General features: G+C 42.7%; 1 protein-coding gene across 1 annotated transcript in view; it reads right to left on the bottom strand.

The window, feature by feature from the left end:
- The window catches only part of LOC124805632 (head-specific guanylate cyclase-like), a 498,299-nt gene that overhangs the window by 292,829 nt on the left and 178,185 nt on the right, over nucleotides 1–27,285 (bottom strand). Inside the window, exon 3 of the mRNA XM_047266199.1 lies at nucleotides 11,165–11,238. Within this exon, the coding sequence (XP_047122155.1) occupies nucleotides 11,165–11,238 (74 nt within the window). The remainder of the gene's footprint in view (nucleotides 1–11,164; nucleotides 11,239–27,285) is intronic.

The raw sequence follows: 27,285 nt of genomic DNA on the forward strand, positions 1-27,285 counted from the left end.
GATTCAGGATTGTTGCTTCGTGTTAACCCGTACGAAATATCTTAATTCCAGGGAAAGAAACCTCTCAGGTAACGATCACATCGGTTGGTCCTCAACCAGTTTTCGCGGACTGGATAGTGATTCACAGAGTATATAATCTGTAGATGTAGACTGTTCTAATATTAACGAATGTGCGCTATATCGACATTATCAGTAATTATTTAATTTATTTGATATATGTGAGGCGGGTATGCTACTATATTGTGTAATGTGCATTATTGCCACCATGATTTTGCGGAATGCTTAGGCTCTCCGTCCCAGTATGCATCCCGTGTACAACACTGTTAATACATTGGCAGCTGCATTGTGTGAATGAAACAAAACGATATATTGAGTAAGTATATGCGTCTAGATGTGGATGCAAGGGTAAAGAGCTGGGAATTTCTGTGGAAATAATGCTGAACGGAACTCCTAGCCAGCACCCGTCGGAAATGTACGGACGATCGCAGATTTAAGGTGAGAAACTACCAAATTAGTGCCTCATATCTGCCAGAACATCTTAAGATGCTTATGCTCTTGCTGGTATATTTGGCTGTGACAAGAGATAAGGGATGGGATATCTGTTTTTGTATAAGTTTGTATGTTAATTACGGTCTCTGAAGGCCTCAGTGGAACCCTCGACACATTTTCAGAGCGACTACTGGTCACTAAAGATGTGACAGCCACTGGTCACTCGGCTGTATGGACAGGTATCTTTCTATGGAATGGGTGTCAGCTGTCAAAGTGGAGATATTGATAGTAGTTCGTAGATTTCATATGGGAGATGGGGTGTCACCGCCAGACACCACACGTGCTAGGTGGTAGCCTTTAAATCTGCCGCGGTCTGGTAGTATATGTCGGACCCGCGTGTCGCCACTATCAGTGATTGCAGACCGAGCGCCGCCACACGGCAGGTCTAGAGAAACTTCCTAGCACTCGCTCCAGTTGTACAACCGACTTTGCTAGCGATGGTTCACTGACAAAATACGCTCTCATTTGCCGAGATGATAGTTTAGCATAGCCTTCAGCTACGTCATTTGCTACGACCTAGCAAGGCGCCATATTCAATTACTATTGATATTGTGAATCATGTACCGTCAAGAGCGACGTTCATCATTAATGGATTATAGTTAAGTATGCCACCAGCTACGTCCGTTTTTCTAAATTCTAATTTCCTTGTCCTGTTCCAGACCTTACGCCAGCCTGCATTTCGGCCTCCTCTAGTAACACGGTGTTGGCTCTCCTGCCAACCACAACAATGGCGACGAGGCAAAACCGCATTCTTATCGTTATTGCTCCGATTTATTTGTGTAACGGCTTCGCCACAATCTCCAAATGTACTGTCCGAATTTTATCGCTTACAGAATCAGCAGACGCAGGCCTTACTGGAATCCCTTGGACAGCTCGTCCAGGGTCAACGTGTGATGCAAAACGATGCTGCAGCAACCGCTTCCACCGCTAACACAGCCACAACACGCAGTTGCACCAACTTTTCGACCTTTTGATGCTGCACTGGAAAGATGGATGGAGTGGTCACGCCAATTTGGATTCCATCTCGTCGCCTACAGAGTTCAAGGTAACGAGCGGCAGCCTTTTTTGTTATCATCAGTCGGGGTGAACACGTACTGTGTGATTGTCAAATTATTTCCCCGACGTGACGTAGCAACTCTGTCCTACGAAGAAATTTTGTCTGCATTTCATGCATATTTCAAAGAATGAGTCAATGTAGTAGCGAAACGGTATACCTTCTTTCGTACAAAATGTACAGCTGGTCAGACTAATCGGGAGTGGGTTGTAACCTTGCAAGTTCTTACTAGGGATTGTGCTTTTGAGTGTCAATGTAGACTCCCTTATTCAGATACTATGGTACGTGATGCAATTGCACAGAACGTTTCTGATGTTCGTATAAGGGAACAGATTTTGAAACTAGTCAATCCCTCCCTTCAACAAGTGATGGACATACTGGATCGGCAGGACACACTTGACTTTGCTCAGGAATCATTTGAAATTTCGCCACCCGTGTGTCAGGTTAACCAGCCCACTGGGCGAGCTGCTTGGAACAGTAAGCAATCCTCGCACCCAGCCGCGCCACTGCCGCCAGACTCTCAGCCACGTGTGCCGCCCTGGTTAGCAAATCATGCCTGCGGTGCGCTACTAGACATTCGCATGAGACTTGCCCGTCATGCCAAGCAACTTTCTTTTTCTGTAATAAAAATGGACATGTTCAGAGTGTTTGCCAGAAAAAGCTCAGATCGGAAGCTCAAAACGATTCCAGGCCCTTTGCTTCGCGCCGGAATCAGAATCGAACTAAGGATACTCAGGCTCGCGAAAGTTCACCCATGGCAATTCATGTAGTTCATTCCACTCCGCCCAGTGCCACTCTCTGTAACAGTGACTGTGTTCGTCCCACAAATAGTGTGCGTCGACATAGCCAGAAATCCCGTCGAGTCACATGTGATTTTGTACCAGTGTCAGTTCACGTTACACGAGACAGTCGCTCTTGTCGTCAGCAGGACAATAAACTTTTTGTAGACTTGGACATTAACGGCAAAGTGATACCATTCCAGCTCGATACCAGAGCTGCAGTGTTACTGATCAATCAAGACACGTATAAACAGCTGGGCACACCTCCGTTGCATGCCGCAGGTCAAGATATCCCTGTGTTAGGACAGTGCAGCCTTCTTGCAACATACAAAGGACAAACAAAACGTGTGTCATTTTACGTCCTTCGTTCTTCTTCTGCATTGATCTTATTTGGTTTCGATTTATTTCAGTTGTTTAACTTGTCTATAGTGAATCAGGTCCTCTCAGTGAACCAGAAAGTGCCTTCAGACAGTGTTTCTCGTCTATGTGAAGAATTTACAGACATTTTTGCACCAGGCCTCGGTTGCGCTAAGAACTATAAAGCACATTTGGAACTGAAAGTAAACGCGCAACCGAAATTTTTCAGAGCGCGCAATGTTCCCCACGCATTGCATGATGAGGTCGCAAAAACATTACACGATATGGAATCACAAGGTGTAATTGAACATGTGCAGGCTTCTCTCTGGACATCACCCTTAGTAATTTTGCCAAAACCTTGGGGAAAATTGAGACTCTGTGTGGACTTCAAGGCAACAGTGAATTCACAACTAGCGATTGCAACTTTTTCCTTCACCCCGCCCAGAAGATCTTTTTGACAAACTGTGCCTGGGTAAATATTTTTCGAAGTTGGACCTAGCAGATGCGTACTTGCAAATACCGGTGGACGAAGAATCTCAGCGCGTTTTGGTGGTTAACACGCATCTTGGGTTGTATCAATTCAAGCGACTGCCATTCGGGTGTGCATCCGCTCCTGCATTGTTTCAGCAATCTCTACAAACTATTTGTGCGTCGGTCCATACAGCAGCAAACTATCTGGACGATATTCTGATCTCCGGAAAGACGGAAGACGAACATTTGGCCAATCTCAGAACATTATTTCAGGTCTTGCGACAAAATGGTCTTCGCTTGCGGAAGGACAAATGTGTGTTTTTTGCTCGTGATTTGCCATAACCGGGACATCTCCTCAATGCCCAAGGCATACACCCCAGTCCCACGCACCTTCGTTACATACAAGACTTGAGTTCGCCGCAGAATATGAAGCAGCTACAGAGTGTGCTGGGAAAAATAAATTACTATAGCAGATATGTGCCACATGCCTCTTCCATTTCAGCTCCGCTTCATCGCTTACGCCGTAAAGGCGTTCCGTTCGTCTGGACGACGGAATGCGAACGCGCCTTTCGCCAGTTGAAATCGGCGTTGCTTTCCAATACTTGCCTTACGCCATTCAATCCACAGAAGCCCCATTTGTTGATGGTGGATGCATCGGATTTCTGGATCGATGCTGTGGTTGCGCACAAAGATGGATCGCACGATCGCCCTATTGCCTTTTCGTCCAAATTGCTCTCATCTGCGTAAAGAAATTATTCACAGATTGAGAAAGAAGCATTGGCTCTCGTATTTGGTGTTACAAAGTTTCATTATTTCTTATATGGTCGTCACTTTACCATAATCACAGACCACAAACCTTTGACATCGCTTTTTCATCCGACCAAGCCTGTACCTCCACGTACAGCGCAGAAATTCATTCGCTGGTCTATTTTCCTCTCGCAGTACCGCTACGATATCTTGTATCGGTCCACTGCTAATCACGGAAACGCCGAAGCGTTGTCCCGCTTGCCTGTTGCTGAGGATAGGACAATTGTCTCCTCCGAACTTGCTTGCATGTTCATTGGTGCGGAAACCGATGACGTGGTCGAATCGTTTCCGATTGATTTTCGTCGTGTAGCTACAGCCACAGCTCCCGACCCTGTCCTTGCTACCGTTCTGCTTTTTGTTGCTACGCAATGGCCCTTGTCAAAGTCACGGATCGGGGATCCGTTGGTTCGCCGATTTTTTGCTCACAAGGAGAGACTTTTTGTTCGACGTGGTGTTTTGCTGTTGCGTTCTGTTAATGATCAGTCCATGGTCGTGGTCCCACGTCCGTTACAGTCTTCTGTCTTACATCTTCTCCACCAAGGACATTGGGGTACAGTGAGAACGAAACAACTTGCTCGTCAGCACTGTACTTGGTTCGGAATCGATGCCGCGATTACGGATATGTGCTCTTCTTGCATGGTGTGTGCCGAACAACAATCAGTACCACCGCGGAAATTCTTTGCATGGCCAAAAGCCACTTCCCCTTGGGAACGCTTACACATCGATTTTGCTGGTCCATTCAGGAATGCTCGATGGGTGGTTGTGGATATTCATTCAGTAATTTTCATTTTGTTGTCCGGATGTCTTCCACGACGTCATCTGCCACTATCCAAGCGTTATTTGCTATCTTTTGCATTGAAGGTCTTCCACAGACTATTGTTTCCGACAATGGCCCTCAATTCATGTCCGCAGAATTTCAGTCATTGTGCAAGACCAATGGTATTCAACATCTGACGTCCGCGCCGTTTTCGTCACAGTCAAACGGTGCCGCTGAACGATTGGTCAGGACTTTCAAGTAACAGATGTTGAAGTTGAAAGAGTCGCATTCTCGGGAGGAAGCGTTAGTGTTCTTTTTGTCCTCGTATCGCTCTCAGCCCCGAGATGGTCGCTCGCCGGCTGAATTGCTCCACGGTCGTCATCATCGAACCTTGATGTCTTTGCTACATCCACCGCATCAGGTTCCTGTGCAGCGGCAGACACCTGCTTTTTCTCCAGGCGACGTTGTCTACTATCGCCACTATCGAGGTTCACGGCGTTGGCTCGAAGGGCGCATTCTTCGCTGCCTCGGTCGCGCTATGTATCTGGTTTTAGGGGCCTCTGGTGAGGTGCGTCGGCATCTCAACCAGCTGCGCCTCTGTCGTCGCACGGGATCTGCCGCTCCCCGTCTGCTTCCTGCAACGGTGCCGTCCGGTCAACGCCCTGGGGACCCATCTACTGGCTCGCCTCAGCCCCAGGTGTTATCGACGCTGCCTTCCATTTTGCCCCATGGCGACGCGCCGCCGCCGCCGCCTCCTGTTCTCCCGCCGGCGACGCCCGCAGTGGACGCTTCGCAGCAACCGCCGGGCGCCTCCCTGGGTCACGCGCCGCCGATCGCTCCCCGTGACCAGTTGTCCTCCGACATGGAACTCTTGCCCGCTCGGGACCATATGTCGTCTTCGCCCGTCGGTTGCCCCGGCCCGATGGAAGTCGACCCTTCGGCCCCTCCTGTCTCTCTACGGGCGCATACACCGCATGTTGGCGTGCGCCCTGGAGCAGATTTTCAGGCATTTCCTAGCTCCCCGCGGTCCGAATGGCAGGTTGCGAGTGGCACAGCCTCGCCTGTTTTTAGGCTCCCCACCTCGTCGCATACGTCAACGTGGGGTCCTTCCCACGGCGGGCGGAAGCCTTATAACACAACCGTACGCCGATTTGCGTGGGAGGAATGTAGTGTCACTGCCAGACATCACACTTGCTACGTGGTAGCCTTTAAATCGGCCGCGGTCCGGTAGTATACGTCGGACCTGCGTGTCGCCACTATCAGTGATTGCAGACCGAGCGCCGCCACACGGCAGGTCTAGCACTCGCCCCAGTTGTACAACCGACTTTGCTAGCGATGGTTCACTGACAAAATACGCTCTCATTTGCCGAGACGATAGTTTAGCATAGTCTTCAGCTACGTCATTTGCTACGACCTAGCAAGGCGCCATATTCAGTTACTATTGATATTGTGAATCATGTACCGTCAAGAGCGATGTTCATCATTAATGGATAAAAGTTACGTGTGCCACCAGCTACGTCCATTTTTCTAAATTCTAATTTCCTTGTCCTGTTCCAGACCTCACGCCACCTCTAGTAACACTGTTGGCTCTCCTGCCAACCACAACAGGAGACGTACTGATGTAACAATCTTTAGATGGAGGTCAACACTGAGGAGTGTGGCTTGTTGGGAGGACCAAGCGAAGCGGGTGTAGGAGATGGTGTTGAGGTTCAGGACGAATGAGGATAGGGGTCCTCGCCCTTGACCCAGATCATGAACATGTCATCAGTGAATCAGGACTTGGGCTTGGGATTATGAGCTAGAGACGATTCCTCTAGATGATCCATGAAGAGGTTGACATAGGATGGTGCGATGTGACAGTCCATACCCATACCCTGGACTTATTTGTAAATGACCCTTTCAAAGGAGAAGTAATTAAGGACGAGGATGTAGATGGTCATGGCGACTAGGAATGAAGTTGTAAATTTGGAGTCCATGAAGGCGTTGGGAAAGGTAGTATGCAATTGCAGAAAGGCTACTTTCGTTAGGGGGATGGATAAGCAGTCATTAGCAGGGCACTATGAAGTAAAAGAATTGGTGCTGTATAGAGTTGGTGGAAGAAATGATTGATATCTTTTGTATAGGAAAGTAGGTTGCAGATAACAGGCTGAAGGTGTTGGTCTATGAGACCAGAGATTATCTCAATGGAGGCACAGTAATTAGCCACAAAGATGCAACCTGAGTGGCTGGGTTTATGGACTATGAAGAATTTGGAGGAAATCCCGTGAATGGTTAGGATGAGGAGAGGAATGGACTCCAGTGAGAGGCTCTGGGATGGGGCTAAAGATTTCGGAAGAGGCTGGAGATCTTGCTGGATTTTTGGAATGGGGTCACTGTGGCAGGGTTTGTGGCTGAATGAAACTGACAACTGATTGGCAATTAGTTTAAAACAACAGTAGTGGAGCCTTTGTCAGAATGTAGGATTATAACATTGGGATCAGTTTTAGGTGCTTGATTGCTGTTCATCCTACAGATCTAATGTTAGCTTTCATGTTGATGGATTTAGGGAATGAGGGAATGACGGTGAGGTAAGGCCTGATGTTAAGAAATTCTGGAAAAATAACAGGGAGTGATTTGTAGGCACTTAGGGGGGGGGGGGAGGGGGTGATTGGATCATGGTTGGATGGTGCAGTGAACCGTGTCCGGCAGATTTCAACATTGGTCTTTGGTTGAGTGCGATTGGCAAGGTTAGTGGCGAAAAGTTTTCGGTTTAGGGACCTGGAGATGAAAAGAAGGTCTTTAACAAGACCTGCATGACTGAGTTAGGTGGTGGGGCAAAAAGTGAGGGCTCTGGGAAGAACTGATACTTCTGTGAGGCTAAAGGTTTTCTGATCCGTTTAGGGCCTGCACTCTATATGGTGAAGGCAGGGAGTTCGTGGGGTAAACGTAGTAGATCTACAAGGCAGAATTTGTCAGCTACGAGTGGCTGTGCCAGAGATTTGTAGATTGATTTGAGGTGGTGGATTGCGGTAGTCCAATGTGGAAGAAGGATGTGGACAGGACAGAGAGTGTTTAGAGGTGGCGTTGTACATAATAATCTAGTTCGTGGGAGGTAACAGTTTCAGTGTTTCATATGGGACCCAGTAATTTGTGATTGCGTGGCAGAAGAATTTTACAGATGGGGAGGAGGTTTTGCTTGGAGGTTTCTGTCTTATTGGCGTGCGTTTGCAGGACTATGTTGGTGAGGGTTAAGGACTGGCGATATCTGAACAAATGGAGGTCAGCAATACACTGTCCCGCATTCCCATCCGGCTATCCATCCCCCTCCCCGCTCCAGCCTCTTCCTCAACCCAACACCTACTTTGCTTCTTCCAATATACATTGTTGCTCACAGTCGGGCCTTAGCAGCCAGAGAGTATTTTGTGTGTGTCCGTGCGTGCGTGCGTGCTTGTGTGTGTGTGTGTGTGTGTGTGTGTGTGTGTGTGTGTGTGTGTGTGTGTGTGTGTGTGTGTGTTTTGCCTATTCTAATGATGGCCTGTTTGGCCGAGAGCTTTATCTGATAGTCTTTTTGTTGCGTCTATGTGCTACTCGGCATCTCCGCTATGTGGTGAGCAGCTACTATTCTCTTCTTAATACGGTCATTACTCCATCCTGGAAATAAGTTTTTGGTGTCATATAATTACAATTAACAATTTTCTGTGCACTGTGAAACCTTGCAGCTCGCGAAATTTTACGGTTATAGGTCAGTGGGAAATACCCTGGGGTTCTAATGAGTGAATTTTGCCCGTATCGAAATAAGCGACTTAAGTGACCGTATCTTTAGATTGCGTAGACTTAGAAGCTTCAATTTTTTATACCGCCAAGAACCGTATACCTCATTATGCGACATAAATCTGAACAACCGGTCAAATGTTTTGGAAAATAATTTGTCTAGAAGTAAGAAATAAAACAAGTGCCTCATTTGCAGCACATTATTTCGAGCGCCCTGGAAAGTTACGTCAAATTTTTCTTTAATCTTTTATTTCTTACTTTTAAACAAATCGTTTGAGAAAATATTTGCCCGTCCTTGTTGTTATTTTTAACCTTTTTCCATTTATTTCTCTCATCGTGGTTTCTACAGAGACACTCAATTATTAACTAATCAGAGCATTTGTTTCTCAGCATCATCTGCTAAACACCACGTCTCAGATTCTCGCTAACGTTCATATCTAGTTTTCTCACAGATTACAAAGCACTTTGCAATGTAGTGTTTCAGACCATCTCTTTTAACTCTCTCCCTACCACTCCTCAGCACATCACATTGTCACAGTTATCACAATGCAGGAATGACGAAGAGTAGTAGCCAGTTTTGTATGATACTGTTTTTAGTAACAAAGGCTTCGTACTGGGATTACCACTCTACATTCACAGTAAGTTTTTGATGTTTCGCTTGATATTATATTACATTAATGTGAAACATTCAGATCTTAGATTAAAACCGTGGGCCAGATGTGGACACGAACGCAGAACTTGTCTTTCAGGGACAGTGGTCTTACTGAATGCGTCATTCATGTACGACACACTCCCCTCCGTTACAACTTCTGCTACAAACTTTCTCCAACCTAACCCGCTTCACAGAAACTGAATTAGAAGTCTTGGAAGTAAAGATGTTGCGCAGAGATAACTTAGTCATAGTTTTGAGACTGTTCCAGAATAAATATTCCAGGAAATTTTAAAAGGGCATGTTGTCCACTACTGCGTGGAATTCACTCAGGACACGATTCGCTAGGCCGAGACTGAACCATTATTTAGAATTGCCCTTATATTACGATTCTGAGTAATTGAATATATTCGCATTGTTTGATGGACAGAAGACCAATTTTCATTTCTTAAAACGACTGTATCAGATAATTTACTGAAAGTAATGACCTTCAGCAGCTAAATCCTGTCCCAGTTTTCACGTAAAAAGGGAATACTGCGATAAAAAATGCAACCTCTTTTGAGGTGATCCACTCATGGGGATAATTTTCGAGATCGCTGAGAGATATGAAATACTTTATTAAAGTTTATGCTGCAATGAGTGAAACAAATAGTATTCGGAAGGGGCGATGTACGTTGAACATGGCGAGTGGGATAAGATATCCCATCGATGGTCCTTTTGTTTCCTTTACTCGGTTTACAACATGTGGTTTGACAATCCTCTGAATACATTGTGGGCGTTTGTGTTTAAGTGCACAATTCAAACTGAGTAACTGTGTTTCGTAGCGTTCAGCATTCACTGTCAGTCTCGGCTGTAGCAGCACATGACACATCACACCGATCAGGACATATTTTGTCACATCGTCTTTGAATAGCAGAAACGAGTCTCCACATGTTGCTTCAGGCAGAGCATATAGTCTGTACGCTTCCACTAGCAAACGAGTCCTTCCGCAATAGATTTCTTGAGATGAAAACAGGACGTTAATGAAAACAGAAAATTAAAACTTCCCTCAAAAACTGTTTTGGAGGCATAAAACCGGACAAGTTCAGGCCAGTAAATAGGTACGTTCCTGTAACTTCACTCGAAAGTCACACGCAGAAGTGAAAAACTTAAGTTTCTAGTCTCATATTGGTCTCGTGTAGCTTCCATTACAGTGCACTAATGATACTACCGCTCTCTCTTCATCAACAACGAGAACTGATTCAAGCTCCCTTATGTCTAGCAAGATATACAGCAGAGCTTCTGTGTAGTTGGAAAAGTTTCAGAGAGGTAGCGGAAGAAGCGACGCTGCAGGGCAGACTGGAGGTGGTGCTTCAGTAGCTCAGTTGGCGAGAGCACTGCCCATGAAACTCAAGGTTGTGTGATTTTTAATTTGTCAAGGATTATCAAACCATCTCATACTCCGCTTTTAAGAGAAATATTTGGACAGGATTAGAAACGCAGTGTAACGCGAACACATTCATGGAGTTAGTTCGCAAAGTTTCGTGCTGTATTAAGTTGATATCCACCTGAGGTAGTAACAAGACTCCCTTCGTCGCCACGAGTAGCAACTGACTATGGTGACTGACGCTGTATTGGTATTTTACTAGCAGGTACTACAAACGCACAAAATCGTTTACAATGATATCACATCGTCGTTTCCGACTGTCAAACGCTACGGATTATGCAGGAGGAGGTCGTCGTATGGTAGAGATGTCTGTCGCAACGAATTCAGCGGAAAGTAGAGAGAATCTTATGGTACTTCAAATTTTAATTCGCAGATCTGGAATTCAGTGATAACGTGTTTCGTTAATGGAGCATTGTTACTTAATCCCTATGTATTGAAGGGCGACGCATTTGTTGGTTTACAGTAGATACCTGTCATTGAATTGAGTGTAAAATTGTACGTTGCCACAACAAAATCTTGCAGGCTGCATCAAGAAAAGCTTATTACGTGGAATGTGAGTACTTACAGAGGTGCAAAGCGCAGCCTGTCCTCTTCAGAGCTGGTTATCAGCGCGTTGAGCGCTGCCTGCAGGTCTTCATTCTGAAAAGCAAAAAGAACAGTTGGTAGTTCTGTCCTAGGAGATTGGGTATAACGCAAGAGATATCTAATGGTATACCAACACCCTGGTGCTTGTATTTGTTGAATAAGCCATTAGTATAGTTGCATTTAAGGATCGTAATGAATGTGGTGCGCGGATGTTGTCTGCCATATCTCTATTCTGGTTTCTGTTAGGAACCCGGAGGGAGGGGGGAGGGGGGGTGTTCTGTTGGGATTGGTGAAGCAGATGGAATTACTTTGGAACTAACGACCCTTTTAAAATTTTCAGAGCGTGGTAGCTTGGATGCAGTGATCTTTGAGAGGAAAGCCACTAGACGATAGACTTACAAAACATTTATCAACGTCATTTAAGGAACATGGTTTGGTACTTACAGATTTCAACACGATAATTTACATCGTGATTTCATATCATGGACCGTTTTAATCAAATAAATCAAAAAATTTAACATTACTGATTGGTGGCACTAAGTCACATACGTTCTCACCAAAACTAGCAAGATTTCTTTAATCACTTCGAGGTACTTGCCACACATATTATATATATATATATATATTAAAATTAAGCCAATGCATATAGCTTCAGAACTGCGAAGTGGCCACCCTCTGTGTTACCTTCAACCTAAGACAAAACAAACAGTCATTAATGCACGCAACTAGACAGTAAGTATAACTACAATGGTATGTCCGCCCCCAGTAGCTGAATGGTCAGCATGACGGACTGTCAATCCTCTGGTCCCAGGTTAGATTTCCGGCTGGGTTGGGGAATTTTCTCGTCCAGGCACTGGGTGTAGTGTTGTCCTCGTCATAATCCTTTCATCCTAATTGACTGCTTGTTGCCGAAGTGGCGTCAAATTGAAAGACCGGCACCCGGCAAACGGTCTGCCGGGAGGGGGCCCGAGCCATACAATTAAATTAATACTACAAATGCTTGCTCAACGCCGAACAGTAGCACATTTAGCCCCAACAGCAAAGCACAGGACGTTTAAAGACAATTTGCTTATGATGATAAAAAGTTTTGCACCAAAACTGCATGAACATGGAAAATAGTCATTTGGAATTAACGACTTCAAATTTGAACCTGAAATTTTGCAACTTTTCCAAAATGACCTGGAACCTAACACTTTTCAAGTTACAAGACGCACGACCAGTACTGATACAAGGCAAATTACGGACTGTAAATGACTTAATGCAGGTCAACAGGCCAATATTCCTCAAGCCTATTACGTACGTAACAAGAAGATAACTTTAGTTTGAAATCAACAATCGCAGCAGTGAGCAACACTACAACTGTCGGTTCCCTTAAGATTTAACACCAAAATTAGAGCTTAGGGTTTTTGTCATTAACGAGTTTAAACTGTTTGTTCCTCTCAATATTGAACCACTTCACTTTGAGTCTTAACTACTTATCATCCAACAGAATAACCCACAACTTTACTCTTGGAAATGATGAAACTAAAATACGTGAACACTTACAGAATCTTGAGCTGACAGCCATCTTTCCAGTACTCGGGAACCAGAATTATACTACCTATGCCGTTTCTTTCAGCATAGGAACCTACCCTCGGTAAACACAAACCATCAACTAATAACGTTTAGCAAGCATCACACTCAGAACATTTCTTTGTTTACATACAAACCTTTCTGCTTCTACAATAGATAACAGAAAGAAACTTTAATCCTCACTGGAGCATGAGAGACAGCATCCGCCACACTTCTCAAAGCATGAGCAAACAAAATTTTCGAAACGCAGTTAACGTGATGGGTCAAGTAGAACACAGTAACTATTCAAACACTTGTGGTGCACTGACAGTCAAACACAGGCATCTCACTTGCCCGATTTTGCCACTCTTCGATGCATCAAAACAACTTCGGAATACCGAATGCCGAAGCGCGGCCGCGTACACCACAGGTTATTCGTCAAACCTTCTTACAGGAAACCTCTTCCGTTGCCCGCCCACAGCTTCATCGTCAAGCGCGCGGGCAGAGAGCTTTTCCTATGCTCGAAACGAGTATGACCTCTGACTTTAGCCGTTTCGATACAACTACACCACCGATTGACAGTTGCAATCGATACCCATGTATCAATTTCATTTAGCATCAATCACTAGTCTGTTTTGCATAGTTTACTGTAGCCAGAAGCAAGTCTGCACAAGTATGCCTCATGCTAGGTACCTATCACAATAATGCTGTGCTACCAGCTGAGACTCCATTACACACGGTCGATGCACATTACATACTGACACTTTTCACGGGAAGCTAAGAGATTATAACACCACTCTAAAAAAAACTTCATTCTATTCCCACTGTATTTACGAAATCATGTTTCCACTGGACATAAAATAATTTAGTTGTTTACCTACCTCTGCAAGTAATATCCAATATTCATACCCCCAAAAATGTAACAGTTTACGGAAACAAAGAAAGAAGTACTAATAATTACACACTTGTCTTCGTCGTAAAAGGTTTTACGCAAGCTTATGTTGTACATGAATGTGTACAAGTGACGAGATACTGTATGTCTATGTTAAAGATTTGATGATGGGGTAGCCCGAAATGCATTTAGAGAAATCGAAAACTAATGATACCTTTTGTAATCGAGATAGATGTATAATACTTTGTGCCAACATCGTATAGATGCCTTCAAAGACATCTAATCTAAGGTGGTGCCTGGTAACAGCCACATGAGTGCGCCACGTAACACCACAATAAGCTGATAAACAAGCTGGCCGTTATTATGCTTACATATGTTGGAAATAGTTGATCTGGATAAGACTCTAAAAGCATAAAATGACTTGTTTCGCAACTTCTACTTCAAACGCATGATGTCTGTATCTTGATCTTCCATGACAGAATTTACCATGTCATTTAACACTCGGCGAATGGTTGGCTTGTGGGGTCAACTCATCGAAACTCGTATAAACACACTAGCGCTAGATTCGTAGCTCAGCCTTCTATGATATAATGTGGAACATTATTGTAACAACTTCTAATCTTTCACTATACTATCAATAGTTTGCAGTTCCGTTGGTAACGTGCTGTATCAAGTCTTACAATTGTAAATCTAGCTTTATGAGATGATGCATGAGAAGAATGAAAATTATCTGGCTAAAACAATCAGGCAGACAGTCTGCAATACTTGTCTCTTGTTGCTCGTTGGTCAAAAAATGCTCAATACTGTTTGTAAGCTTGACGTTAATATTTATAAATTCTAATGTGGTTGCGTAATACTTCAAATGTACTGATGCCGTATGTTCATTATATCCACATTTGATTTTAGTTTTAGTGATTTATGTGTCTGAAGTTTTTTGCGTATTTTGTGAACGTGTCTGTACTGAGGGCGCTGATATCTGCACTGGCTGACTGCGTCACTTTCCTCATAGCATAACTTTCACATTTAGATAATTTTACGCCCTCTTCCTTGACACGCTTTTGGAAGATCTATGTTTTATAGCATGAATTATATCCAAGTTTGTGATGTTTTATTTTTCTTTTATCGCCACTGTCTTTTTACTTTTAATAATACACTTATTTCATATTGTATTACAGCATCATCCCATGATATGTTTCCAGCTTATTATCGCATCGTTCCCAGCTTTTACCTAATGTAATCCACTCAATGTAGAATTCGATCTTCGCATAAACAAATATAATGATCCAGAGATCATTATGTTTCATCGAAAAGTTACGAAGCCACAAAATTAAGTTAAACTGATTACTTTAACATTTTTCTTTTCCTTTTCTATGGTTGATTGTTCGACTGAAAACATCTTCGGTGTAATTTCATGTTGCATAGGGGCTTTATTTCTGATTGTTCCCCTTTGCCGAGATGCTTGTATACCTAGTCGCCGAATACTACTGTACTACAACCAGTTTTGATACTACAAGGACCTGTGTCTTTCGCTTTATTACTATTATTGTTGTTTAGCTTATAGTGTTACAGAACTCTATCTTTGTTTATTAATATCTCTATTTCTATGTTTCGAAATGCATCCAAAATGCACATTATAGATACTTGGATCATCTTAATGGCAAACTATTTGAATTTCAAGGTTTCTCGCTGCTTTTGCCCATTGTGCAAATATAATTTCCCACGATTGTTTATTTTCTCCTGTGTGTGGTTTTTAAAACATCTGTCAGTACAAAAATGAGCCATTTGTCACCAATCTTCTGTATATTCTTTTGTCCCTACACTCATTTCTAGCATTTTCGTCCTATGATCCATACGGAACGTGACCAGTAGTACAATAACTGAAACTGTCTAGGAAATCTCCCTTTCTTACGAATAGGAGTTTCATATACAGCTTAATTTCACACCGATCCACACTGGGGAATGAAGGCAGCTCTCCAGTTTTTGAAGCTTACTAAGCTAGCCTTGAAAATTTCATTGACTGCGTTTCAATTAGAACCATTTCATGATACGTTTCATAATTACTGGATCAGTTCCATTGTCTAATGGCTCATACCATTGCCTAAAAATATTGTTATTGCTAATTATTTCCTCTATTTACCTACAGATCTCGAAGAACCGTTCGCGTTGTTCGTTTTCATATCCCTATAGTAACACATGTCACTATTTTACGAGGTGATGCTAGGAAAGGCTCTCTTAAGCTCTGTCTTTGCTGTTACAAAATTTTTGCACCATCTGCTGCGTCATTCGTCACTGCTTACTTCTGCTCTGGGTAAAACCTGTTATTACAACAGGACCCTATTGTGCTTCACACTGTATTTAATACAGCTTTTTATTTCAATTCTTTTTAGTTCTCCCTCGAAAATGTGATTCCTCGTATTTCATTACAATCACTTTTCCATACAGATTCGTCAAGGATATTATCGTTCTCAAAGTTCCTCTTTTCTGTGCATAGCCTTTATAGTTTTATAAGGGTCATTCCAATGAAACGGAGTCAAATGGTTTATTATTTCAGAAGTAACAGCTCTAACTGTTAATACATTCATCCAACAGTGAAACAAGACGGTCAATGCTTTCATTGAAAAATGTTAGAGGGTATTCATATTTTAAGATTGTTTCGACTAACTTACGCTGCGAAAGTTTGCTTCGAAAGCTCTTACACATCCTCCGAACACTCCTCATCTCTTCCACATTTTCGATTTGTGATCGCTGATTTGCTTCGCACTAAGAGGTGCACTCCCGGGTACAATTATGCTTCCGTAGACGACAGGCAAAATTTTGCAATGAAGGCATTGATAGTCTTCTGTCACAACTGCTAAACATGAATTTACAGTTACGGCAATTAACTGCGAAATAATAAACAGTTTACTCACTTGTACCTCATCTGTTTGGTTTTCATTTTACTGCTCCTTACATATAGAATGTAGAATCAGTGTGTAAAAACAGTTGCACTGAATTCACTTTATTCTCCAAACATATACGGAAGACGTATCCGTAGAATACAAGGAAACCTGTATATTAAGTGCCGTACTATTTTGTTTTACAACATTTTGAGTGGTGTAATTTTGTACGTAAGTATTTGTGTCGTCGCTTTGAACAGCCGTAGTCGGCTAGATACCCGATAATAGTTCAAAATGTGATGAAACGGTTTCACCATAGGTGTTAGATTGATAGAAACCAGCTACTAGGATCGGATCTGTGAGTACTACATGGAAGATCAGCATAAAATTCCGGTTTCGTGATGGCACAAGTAACGGGCACAAAATGAAAAAGGCAGCATACAGGCCGAATTGCTTGAATTTAGATCGAAGTAGTGCGGATGCCTTAAGTTAGTGAAACGTCAGACACGCGTGAGTGCGCTACATTCAATAAAAAATATTAATATTCATATTTTTCAGAACTCAGCCGTATTTTTCTTCATTATATCAACTTTGTATCATGGTATCTGTTATTACGGTTTCTATTATTAGCATTCTGCCGCGAATATATCGGCGAAGAGTATGATATATTTGAGAATATTATCATTGTGAACCCCTCTGCCCGACCAACCCACCTCCACAACTCTATGTCAGATACAGAGCAACTGAAATGAAACAAAATAGATACTGTAACGGAGCAGAAAAGCTTTTGCAGACAAATTTGCGAATAAAGCTACAGATGGATGTCAGACACAAATTCCAACGAAGGTGAAAACACGGATAGTGAAAAACTGGAAAATATTAGATTTTTTTAGAAGATGAATTAACAAAAGCCTGTAGAAGTATTAGAAAAAAATATGACAGATGCAATCGAAAGAAGTCAGCTACTCTATAAATTAATATACGAAAACCGGGGAATCACCGTTACATACAAACATGCATCCATACACACAGAAGGACACACATCGGCCACCCAGCCACCCACCTTCCCAGCCATCCACCTTCCCAGTCACGCACATGATCACCGCATACACACACACACACACACACACACACACACACATATATATATATATATATATATATATATATATATATATATATATATATATATATATATATATATATGCGCGCATGTGATTTAACGTCATAATGTGTTTAAGAGGTGTGGTCTTTCAGACGATGTGGAATGGTCCTTGAAGATGATCGTAGGCAGTATACTGTCTATGAATTACGAGTCAATAAGCACAGAGAAAACTTCACTACCTGTTATGTTTTTTCCTATCTTTGTACTGTCGGATACAGCCAAAGAAAAACGTTTTCGGTGTATAGAGCAGTTCAATTGAGAGATATTCAAAAAACCTCTGTACCAGGTAGCTGTATTCTTTCCAGACCTCTGCACCAGGTAGCCGTATTCTTTCCAGGTATTGGTAAGAAATAAATCACAGATATCATGATTCTATTCTGTCACAGTCATCAAATCTTTTATATTCTCTTCAATGAATTTCCTTTCCGCTGATATGGTTTTTTTGTTGCTTTTCCTTCAGATATATTGCTGATGGATTGGGATTCCAGTGATGTCCCATAGAATAAGAGACGCTAATATTCACCTTTTGGTCTTTCCTCCTTCTATTTTTATCTCCGTGAATGAGAAATGAGAATGTATGAGCAGCACAGATATGTTTTGCTCATGTGAGCTCGTAATCAGTACAAAATATATGAAGTGATAAAAAAGATAATGAATAATACTACCACAAACGCGTGACTAAACAGATTTGCGTTAAGGAGCACCTTGGGCTCTGTGTGATATGTCAGAAATCACTTACTCATTTCCTGCGCAGGACAGAATGTGCATGTTTTCCAGGTTTCCTCTCACGATCCTTCGGGCTTGATACAACGTGGTGTGAGCAGTCGCGGAGAAGACAGGCTGTTTCGCAGCCTGACAAACGACCAGCGAGTGGTGTCCGGCTTTGGCTGAGCTCCGCCGCTGCAGCCACGCAACATCGATCCCCCGGGTGTTCTTGCGTGCCGTCTAAGTTGTGGCGGCAGGTAACGCAGTCCAAAAGATTGCTGGCTCAGGTTGCGTTCCGTGACAGACATGAAGGAACAGCGGTCTGTCTGAGGACAGCTGCGGTCTCGTCGAAGCACGTCATACTGAACTGGTGAAATCGCGATAGCAGGTACTGCATTCACATAACTTCGGTGTTGCATCTCTATCAGCGTCACAACACGCTAAATTGGGGACAGTGGTACGAAATCTATCAAACATGAAGGGATTTGATGAAATTAACTCTCAAGATCCATTCCCCAATGGGGAATTGCCAATTGACTGATTTCTGGTGGCTCTGTGGGTGGGTGATATAGGAAGTAAGCAGAAATGAGTAGGGAAACATTCTACACTGCAGGAAAAATACTGGTGCACCACTTCAGAGCCTTCCAACTCACTGAAGATTTATTGTTGCAACATTGCATCTTCAGTACATGAATTGATTACACATAGGGATCGATAGCGCAAATGGTTCTGAGGTTCAAAATATCGACCCACGCTCTAACGCTTATATTAGTACTTGGTGTAACCTCCACGGGTGGCAATGCAGGCGCCGACTTTGGAAACCAGTCGATCGTACAGCCGGCCAAAACTGTCCTGGGTTACCTTATGCCGGGCCTGCTCGACCTGTTCATGTAGTTCCGTAAGAGCTGTGGGTAGACGAATCCCGCTAGTCACTTCTCGTCGCAGCACATCACACGCGTTCTCGACTGGAGGCAAGTCTGGACAGCAACGATTCATCCAGTATTTGTAATCCTTATGCACTGAATGGCTTGGAAACGTGTGTGTGCTGTATCGTGGGCCAACAAATGCAATTTATCGTTTCGTCTAGGCTATAATTGCATTAGTTCCATAAGCATCTCCAAATTTGTAAGCTGTTGTGTAGAGCATAAAGTACTCAATGGACTAAGATGAAGAGGAACGCCGGCCAGAGTGGCCGAGCGGTTCTAGGAGCTACAGTCTGGAACCGCGCGACCGCTACGGTCGCAGGCTCAAATCCTGCCTCGGGCATGGCTTTGTGTGATGTCCTTAAGTTAGTTAGGTTTAAGTAGTTCTAAGTTCTAGGGGACTGATGACCTCAGAAGTTAAGTCACATAGTGCTCAGAGCCATTTGAACCATTTTTGAAGAGGAACCTTAGGCCAATTTAAAATTTACTACAAACGGAAATCAATAAGAACGAATATAAATTCTCTTGATGACATAGATAATTAACAAGTAAACTCCTTAGTTGTGTAGAATTTTCTTTGAACGTGTTTAATTGTGTAGTTTTTCCGGTACTTAGATGCATACAACATTGTATATTCATCAGATAAAAGTAATATATGCTGAGAGACCGCGAATTCTGTAACACGCAAATTTCCTTTGATTTAACGTGCGCTTCAGCTCGTAAAAGTACGTCGTATGAGTATACCCTCCTACGAATACCTTCGAAATAAATTTTTCAGTTATATTGCTATGAAGGCGAAAGGAGTGGCTTTTTCTTGGCAAGAGTGCGTGAAATTTCGTGCGAATAATTTGCTCACACTTCTCAAAAACCTGGTTACAGGAATGTTTAATGCCCTTTCTCTGTAAGGACATTCTGGAGAATGGAGGTTCGTGGTAGCCAGAACATCTTACTTATCTCGTAAATTAAATTACAAACTAATTCCGGCCCGAGGCAATTCTCGGAGCTGCGTGAAAAACGGGCTCTGAGAAATTTCACCCGGCCGGACGACACGTGAGCTTGGTAGGGAGGGCTGGGGCACCAACTTGGAGCTGGAACGACAGAGTGAGTGGAAACACGTGTAAGAGTAAATGGGACGAGCACTGGTAGGTGTGCACTCGAGCTGGTAGCTATGAATTGAAGGACAGTTCGCTTCGTTCTGAGAAGGTGCACGGTGGAAGTCACGTGTCCCCTGATCCCCTGCTCCTGTAGGTGTTTACTTAACAAGTCCATGCTTTGTTTAATTAACTTCATTTCAGGTTGCTTTGCGCACAGTGCAGTCCACGAAGTTCGCTGCGCACTACATCTGCTGTGGTGTCCGAAACGTGTGCGTGCCAGAGTGTGACTTTTATTGCGATCAACGTATCGGTAACCTGTTCACACCCTGCAAGTAGAATTTCACTGATAGGAAAAGGAAAAACTTTCCTAAGCCGAGGAAATCATAGACAGAGAGCAAGATCGGATTTAACAATGAAGATTAATCGACTAGGGAACTATCATCACACTCATGCCAAAATGATATGAATAAACAAAGCAAAACTATAATGCCGAAGGTCAGAAGGGAAGCATAACAAATGGGGGGTTAATATAAACAGAGGGCGCAAATGAAAGTAACCCAGTGAGGAAACTTCCCGCGAATGTGAAACTGTGCACTCCGAAAACCGAAACAGGGCCCTTGACTTTCAAGAACAGGGCGTTCACCGACTGATGTATGGCCTCTACACTCTCTATTTCGGCAACACCTACTTTTAAAATTTCAGGAAATTTCACTAGCGCACACTCTCCGCTGCACGTGAAGGATTAATTTATAAATTAAAACAGAATGAAATTCAAAAACAGAAAAATTATTGTTTATTATGAGTCACTGAGCTAAATAATAAACAGGAAAGACACATTTATATGCATAAATGAACTTGATACGAGCTGCTAAATGATCTGAGACCGTAAATAAAATCAGAAATGAGATTAGGAGAGACGTTTGAGATGTATGCTGTACGAGAAAGGTACTATTAAAGTAATTCAGACCAAAATTGAAAATAAATCTTGGCCGTGAACCAGAAGACTAAACAAATTTTGCCTGTCAATATGCGATGTTGTTATGGCATTCATAAGGCTTAAGCCAGGATGATCATCGATACTGTCGTTACACAGCACATATTTTATGCCTTATGTAACTACAATACTATTTGGTCACAGCGTTACGGAAACGTAGCTGACTTAGTATTCTTACTATTTCTGAAAATGTACAAATCAAATGGAAACAGTTCCTATGATATTAACTTAAATAAAGCTCACGGTACTTCTGAATTCAAAAACAAGAGATACTACAACTAATACCTTATTAACATCGTTGTTTAAAGATATTTCATGTTGTGTGTGATGATTTTTGCTTTGTACCTATTACTACAACAACCCCCATGAAATGTTTTCTAATTCTGCGCATTAGTATTGCTCAGCATTTTCTCTCCAGCACGAAGAGATACAGAACAAGCAATAAAAAAATGGCTGGGCCTCCACACTCTTTTGAATTAATGCGGCAAATCAACACAGTCAGATGTGCGGTATTGTTAACTTACAGACGATGTGGTTCAGTCATTTTCCTTTAGTAATACAAAAATGCTAAATACTTTTGCAGAAACGTCAGCTTACATTATAAAATATAAGTTACATAGTCGTTTAAAAATTTCAGAAACATCGGAATAGCGGATCAGACTAGTAAAGCCAACTAGTAACATCATTTGTTATACTACAGCTGCATGTGAATGGCTAGCAGCGTTACTGGTACAAGCAAATACGAAAAATGATTAAGAGTGGGTATTCAAAACCAATTAACGTATCAGTGACTAAAGAAAATAAGTAATGAGGAAAATGAAGCATTTATTATATCACTGAAATATACAGACTCAATGGACAATCGTCAAATTACACTGTAGTGGCCCGACCGTGCAATGGGTCTTGCAGGTGACGTCAGTTTCGCAACAGGTAAAACTCTCATTAGTTTCCTGTTAGCGTCAACGAAGATTTCTGAGAAAGCTCTATGCAATACATTTATACACATCTCAACACACTTAATTTGCCCACAGTATTTCACCGGTAGAAGGATTATCCCCAGAGAATACATTTTATTCCATCGTGATGAGGCAATATCAGAATTAAAATAAGTTTATGAAACTAGATGTCATGTTTTATTTGATCAAGCTACACGTATGCTTACAGCAGTATCTTTCAATCTCTGAGCTCAGGGGGTCTTGGTCGCAGGAGAAAGCAGTTGTTTCATGACAGTCATCTGCTATGGTATAAATGTCACACGTAAGTGACAAGGTTTTGTGAAAGCACCTTGCAAATTCACTCATGTTCCAATCACGCAAACACTTGCAGCGGTGAGAAGCAACACGATATCTATCAGTCTCTTCCCACTTCTGCAGAATGGAACTAGGGTGGCAAGTCTTGTACAGATAGTATTTACCTTTGAAAGGTTTCCAAGGAGAGGGAAAGGACCACATCAACTTCCAGTCTGGAACGGCGGTGCGGTGGGAGCGTCTTGTGTAATACTGACAACTTAGTTTACGTGCCAATCATCTGATGTGATAAAAAATATCACAGGGAACGAGAACAATCTAAAAAAGCGCATTTAAAAGATGCTCACCTTGAATTTTTTTGATTTTATTAATAAAAAATCTACTCAGCAAGCAGCGGCTGAACACTCACATAAAAGACTGTTGTGATTGGCAACCCTTCGGAGCCAGTGGCTCCTTCTTCAGGCAGAAGGGTTGAATGGGAAGAAAGAAGGGTGAAGGAAAAGACTGGTGAGGTCAGGGAAAAGGGTAGATTTCGGTAAAGTCACCCAGAACCGTAGGTCAGGGGAGACTTACCGTACGGGATGAGAAGGAAGGACTCGTTCAAATATGATACAAAATGGCTGCAACAACACGCACACAGCTCAAGTGCAAGATTTGGCACCACAGTTACTAGAATGAATTTCAGCAACAAGCTTCAAACCAAACAATTGATCGGTAGGATTGGCAGCGTTGAGACAAGGCACGAAGTACAGAATTTTCTACCGAGTGGATCTAGGATACCTGAGCTCAATTTGAACTTTAATTCAAACACTTCATGTTGACGTTGTTTCTATTTTCCTACTTCTGTGGCTTCATCAGGATTCCCACAAAATCATCATTGCTGGTCACGTGGTTAATTTCTCATTTTTTCGTGTGGTTAATCGTGGTGATTGCCCTGAAGTGAATCATTCTTTTTCTGATATTGCGTTATCAAATCGCTGAAAAAATCTTACAGAAAACTAGTACGATTATTTGTAAAAATATACACTACATATTCTCACAATTAATTAAATAGAATTGTTGTCTTCATTTGAAACTGAATGAAATTAATTAAAATAACCATCCTGCTACAGGTCTCAAAACTAGGGGTTCTCTGGTACAAAAACATGGGCCTATGGAAAATGGTATTGATTTTTTACTGAAATTACGAAATTCCTTGTTTAACATTAATTCTGAATTGAACATAATGTAGATTGTTTTATAACAAATACACCATGTTAACGAAGAATAAAAGCAAAACCGTAAAACCGTTTTCAAGAACCGGTCGATAATTAAATGAAGAATATCCAATAGGTAACAGTAAGAAATTGGAAAAAAAACATCTTCTTGTTTACAATTCGATTATAGAGTGGGACTTCATTCAACGAGGATAATTCACTTCTGACTCTTACCTGCATTGCAAAAAACTCGTCATGCGAAACATATTTTTCTGTTGGAATTCAAGTAAAAAAAGGATAATGCATTCTGCTGTGGCTGCTCATTTCATACATAGTAGCGCCTACTGCATCGGCATCCCAGTTCACGTCCGACCAACAGGGGATGCCTGCATCACAGGGGGTATATTCACCAGGCAAACCTACGTCTTCTGTGTTGTCAACACAAATATTTACCGGCGGCCACAACACAACACAACACCAGGTCTCCACCAACGGCCGCCAGGGACCGCTACCCATTCTCAGAGCCTGCAGAACAGCTTCACAAGATATCGCAGATAGTGCAGAAACTACACACATCAAAAATTTATGCATCACCTCGGTTCCGAGAGTTCCGGAACCTGTACAGAAAACTGGAATAAATATCAATATAACCATCATTTCCGCCCTTTTAATTGCTCATGAAAACCACACATAGCATGCAGTGCCACAATACAGCGAGACCTCCAGATTTGGTGGTCCAGATTGCTGTACTTACTGATGCCTCTAATACCCAGTACCACGTCCTCATTCTTAGATATATGCCTGTATTCGTCGTCGCATACAATTCACAAATTCATCAAGGCTCTGTTGGTGCAAATTGTCTCACTCTTCAACGGCTATTAGGCATAGATCTCTCAGAGTAGTTGGTGGGTCACGTCGTCCATAAACAGCCCTTTTCAATGTTCGACAGGGTTCATGTCTGGAGAAAATGTTGGCCACTCTAGGATGTCGTTGACCTGAAGGAAGTCATTCACAAGATGTGCATGATAGGGGTGCCAATTGTCGTCCATTAAAACGAATTCATCGCCAATATACCGCCGAAATTGTTGCACTATCGGTTGGAGGATGGCATTCATGTATCGTACAGCCGTTACGGCGTCTTCCACGACCACCAGCGGCGTACGTCGTCCCCACAAAACAGCGGGTGCACTCGCTGGACTGTGTGTCTAAAGCGTTCAGCCTGACCGGATGGCCACGAAAGACATCTCTGACGATTGTTCACTTAAAGGCATATGCGACAGTCATTGGTGAAGGTAACGTGATGCCAATCCTGAGAATTTCATGCGGCATGTTATTGGGTCCAAGTGAACAGCGCTGCATGGTGTCGCGTTTGCAAAGATGGACCTCGCCATGGACGACGGGAGTAAAATCGCACTTCATGCAGCCTATTGCGCACAGTTTGAGTCATAACACGACGTCTTGTGGCAGAACGAAAAACACACGACAAGCATTATTCAACATGGTGGCGTTGCTGTCAGGGTTTCTACGAGCCATAATCCGTAGGTAGCTGTCATCCACTGCAGTAGCAGTCCTTGGACAGCCTGAGTGAGGCATGTTATCGACAGTTCCTGTCTCTCTGTATCTCCTCTGCACCCGAACAACATCGCTTTGAGTCACTCCGAGACACTTCTCTTGTTGAGAACCATTCCTGGCACAAAGTAACAATGCGGACGTGATCGAACCGCTGTATTGACCGTATAGTCATTGTTGAACTACAGACACCACCAGCCGTGTACCTCATTCCTGGTGGAATGACTGGAACTGATTGGCTGTCGGTCCCCCTCCGTCTAATCCGTCCAACAGGCGCTGCTCATGAATGATTGTTAATATCTTAGGGCGGGTTTAGTAACATCTCTGAACAGTCAAAGGGACTGTGTCTGTGATACAATATCCACAGTCAACGTCTACGTTCAGGAGTTCTGGGAACTGGGGTGACGCACTACTTTTTTTTGATATGTGTATTTTGATATGCTAGGCACGTGATTTCAAATAGTTCCGGCAGGTATATCAGCCAAACAGGATTTATATGACGTCACACTGCCGGCAAAGGGCAGTTCGATGCACCACGTGGAAGTATACATAGATGCCGCCCTGGCAGCCACGGCCAGACACCTCTTCTGGCTGGCCAATCACTTGCAGACTTGGTATAATCGACGAACATGTTGACTTTGTAGAATTGTTTTCCTGTGATCTCATCCCGTAAAGAGTCGGGTCTTTGCTATTTTTATTTGTTGGTTAATATTTGGGACGGTCCGCAGTTGGGATCGAATCTGTTGTTCTTTTGGAGAGTGTATTACTGTTTCGCTTTGGTGAGTCCAATAAATTATTTTCGAAGTTATGTTTTCGTCACTTCTATTCTGCTATCGCAGGTACTTCACATTCCATTCAGAAAAAATACTAAAAAAGTTTATAAACTGTACATCCTTTTTTTATAATAAGTCGTCTAAAGACTTTTGTTTTTACCTGCTCTTCAAAATGAGTCATAGACACACAAGACAGCTAGCTTAATGAAACATCTGCGTACGTATTGGTTAATGCGCAGTTTTATTGAATTCGTGTTGGTTAAAGATGACATATTTAAAATGGAATTTATACAGAGCTATTTTAAGGCTATGGAGTAACATGAGTCTTGCTTGCAACAACGCCACAGAGGATTTGGCAGCATACTCGAGGAGAACCGAGCGGAGGGATCGGTTACAACAATTGCAACGCGAGGAGTGTCGCTAACAGTACAGCGGAATTGTCAGCGGCGTTGCCTTTGTCGGAGCGCCTAATGTACTTTGTTCGTCATAATAATAATATTAATAATAATTCTCACATCCAGATTTAGAATCTTGTAAGAATATTAACAATTCCCCTTTTAGTTCCAGAACTCACGTCAATACCTTTCCTTAGGAAAGCCATCTGACCTCTGTGTGATAAAGGAAAATTTGATGGAGCGAACCCATCCTAAACAGTCGAGTTTGCAACGCTTTACCTTTAATAGAGTTTACACTTTTGATCACCTCTTTAAGCACATTATGTAAATCACAAGTTAAAATCATGACTGCCAGAGCTTGTCGATGAAGAAATCAGTGAGTCCACGAAAAATTTGTCATTACTGATTTTAATTTCGCGACGAGCCTACTTTTACTGCCTGTGATGGCTTTAGCACCATCACTACAAACAGCGATTCAGATTGTCTAATCAATCTCGTAGTTGCGAGTGCTTTCTAAAAACATGTCATACAAACAATGGCCCGTAGTGTTCGCTGGGAGCGCTTTGCGAAATAAAATGTCTTCCGTGATACTTTCATCTGCATCAAAGCCCACAGATACTATAAATTGAGCACGATCTGAAACATCAGTAGATTCATCAAACTGCGAAACAAAATATGGGCTCTTCTTTAATTTTTCGACTGACTGTTCTCGAATGTCACC

This window comes from Schistocerca piceifrons, chromosome 7, assembly GCF_021461385.2.
Source record: "Schistocerca piceifrons isolate TAMUIC-IGC-003096 chromosome 7, iqSchPice1.1, whole genome shotgun sequence".
Classification (NCBI taxonomy): Eukaryota; Metazoa; Arthropoda; class Insecta; order Orthoptera; family Acrididae; genus Schistocerca; species Schistocerca piceifrons.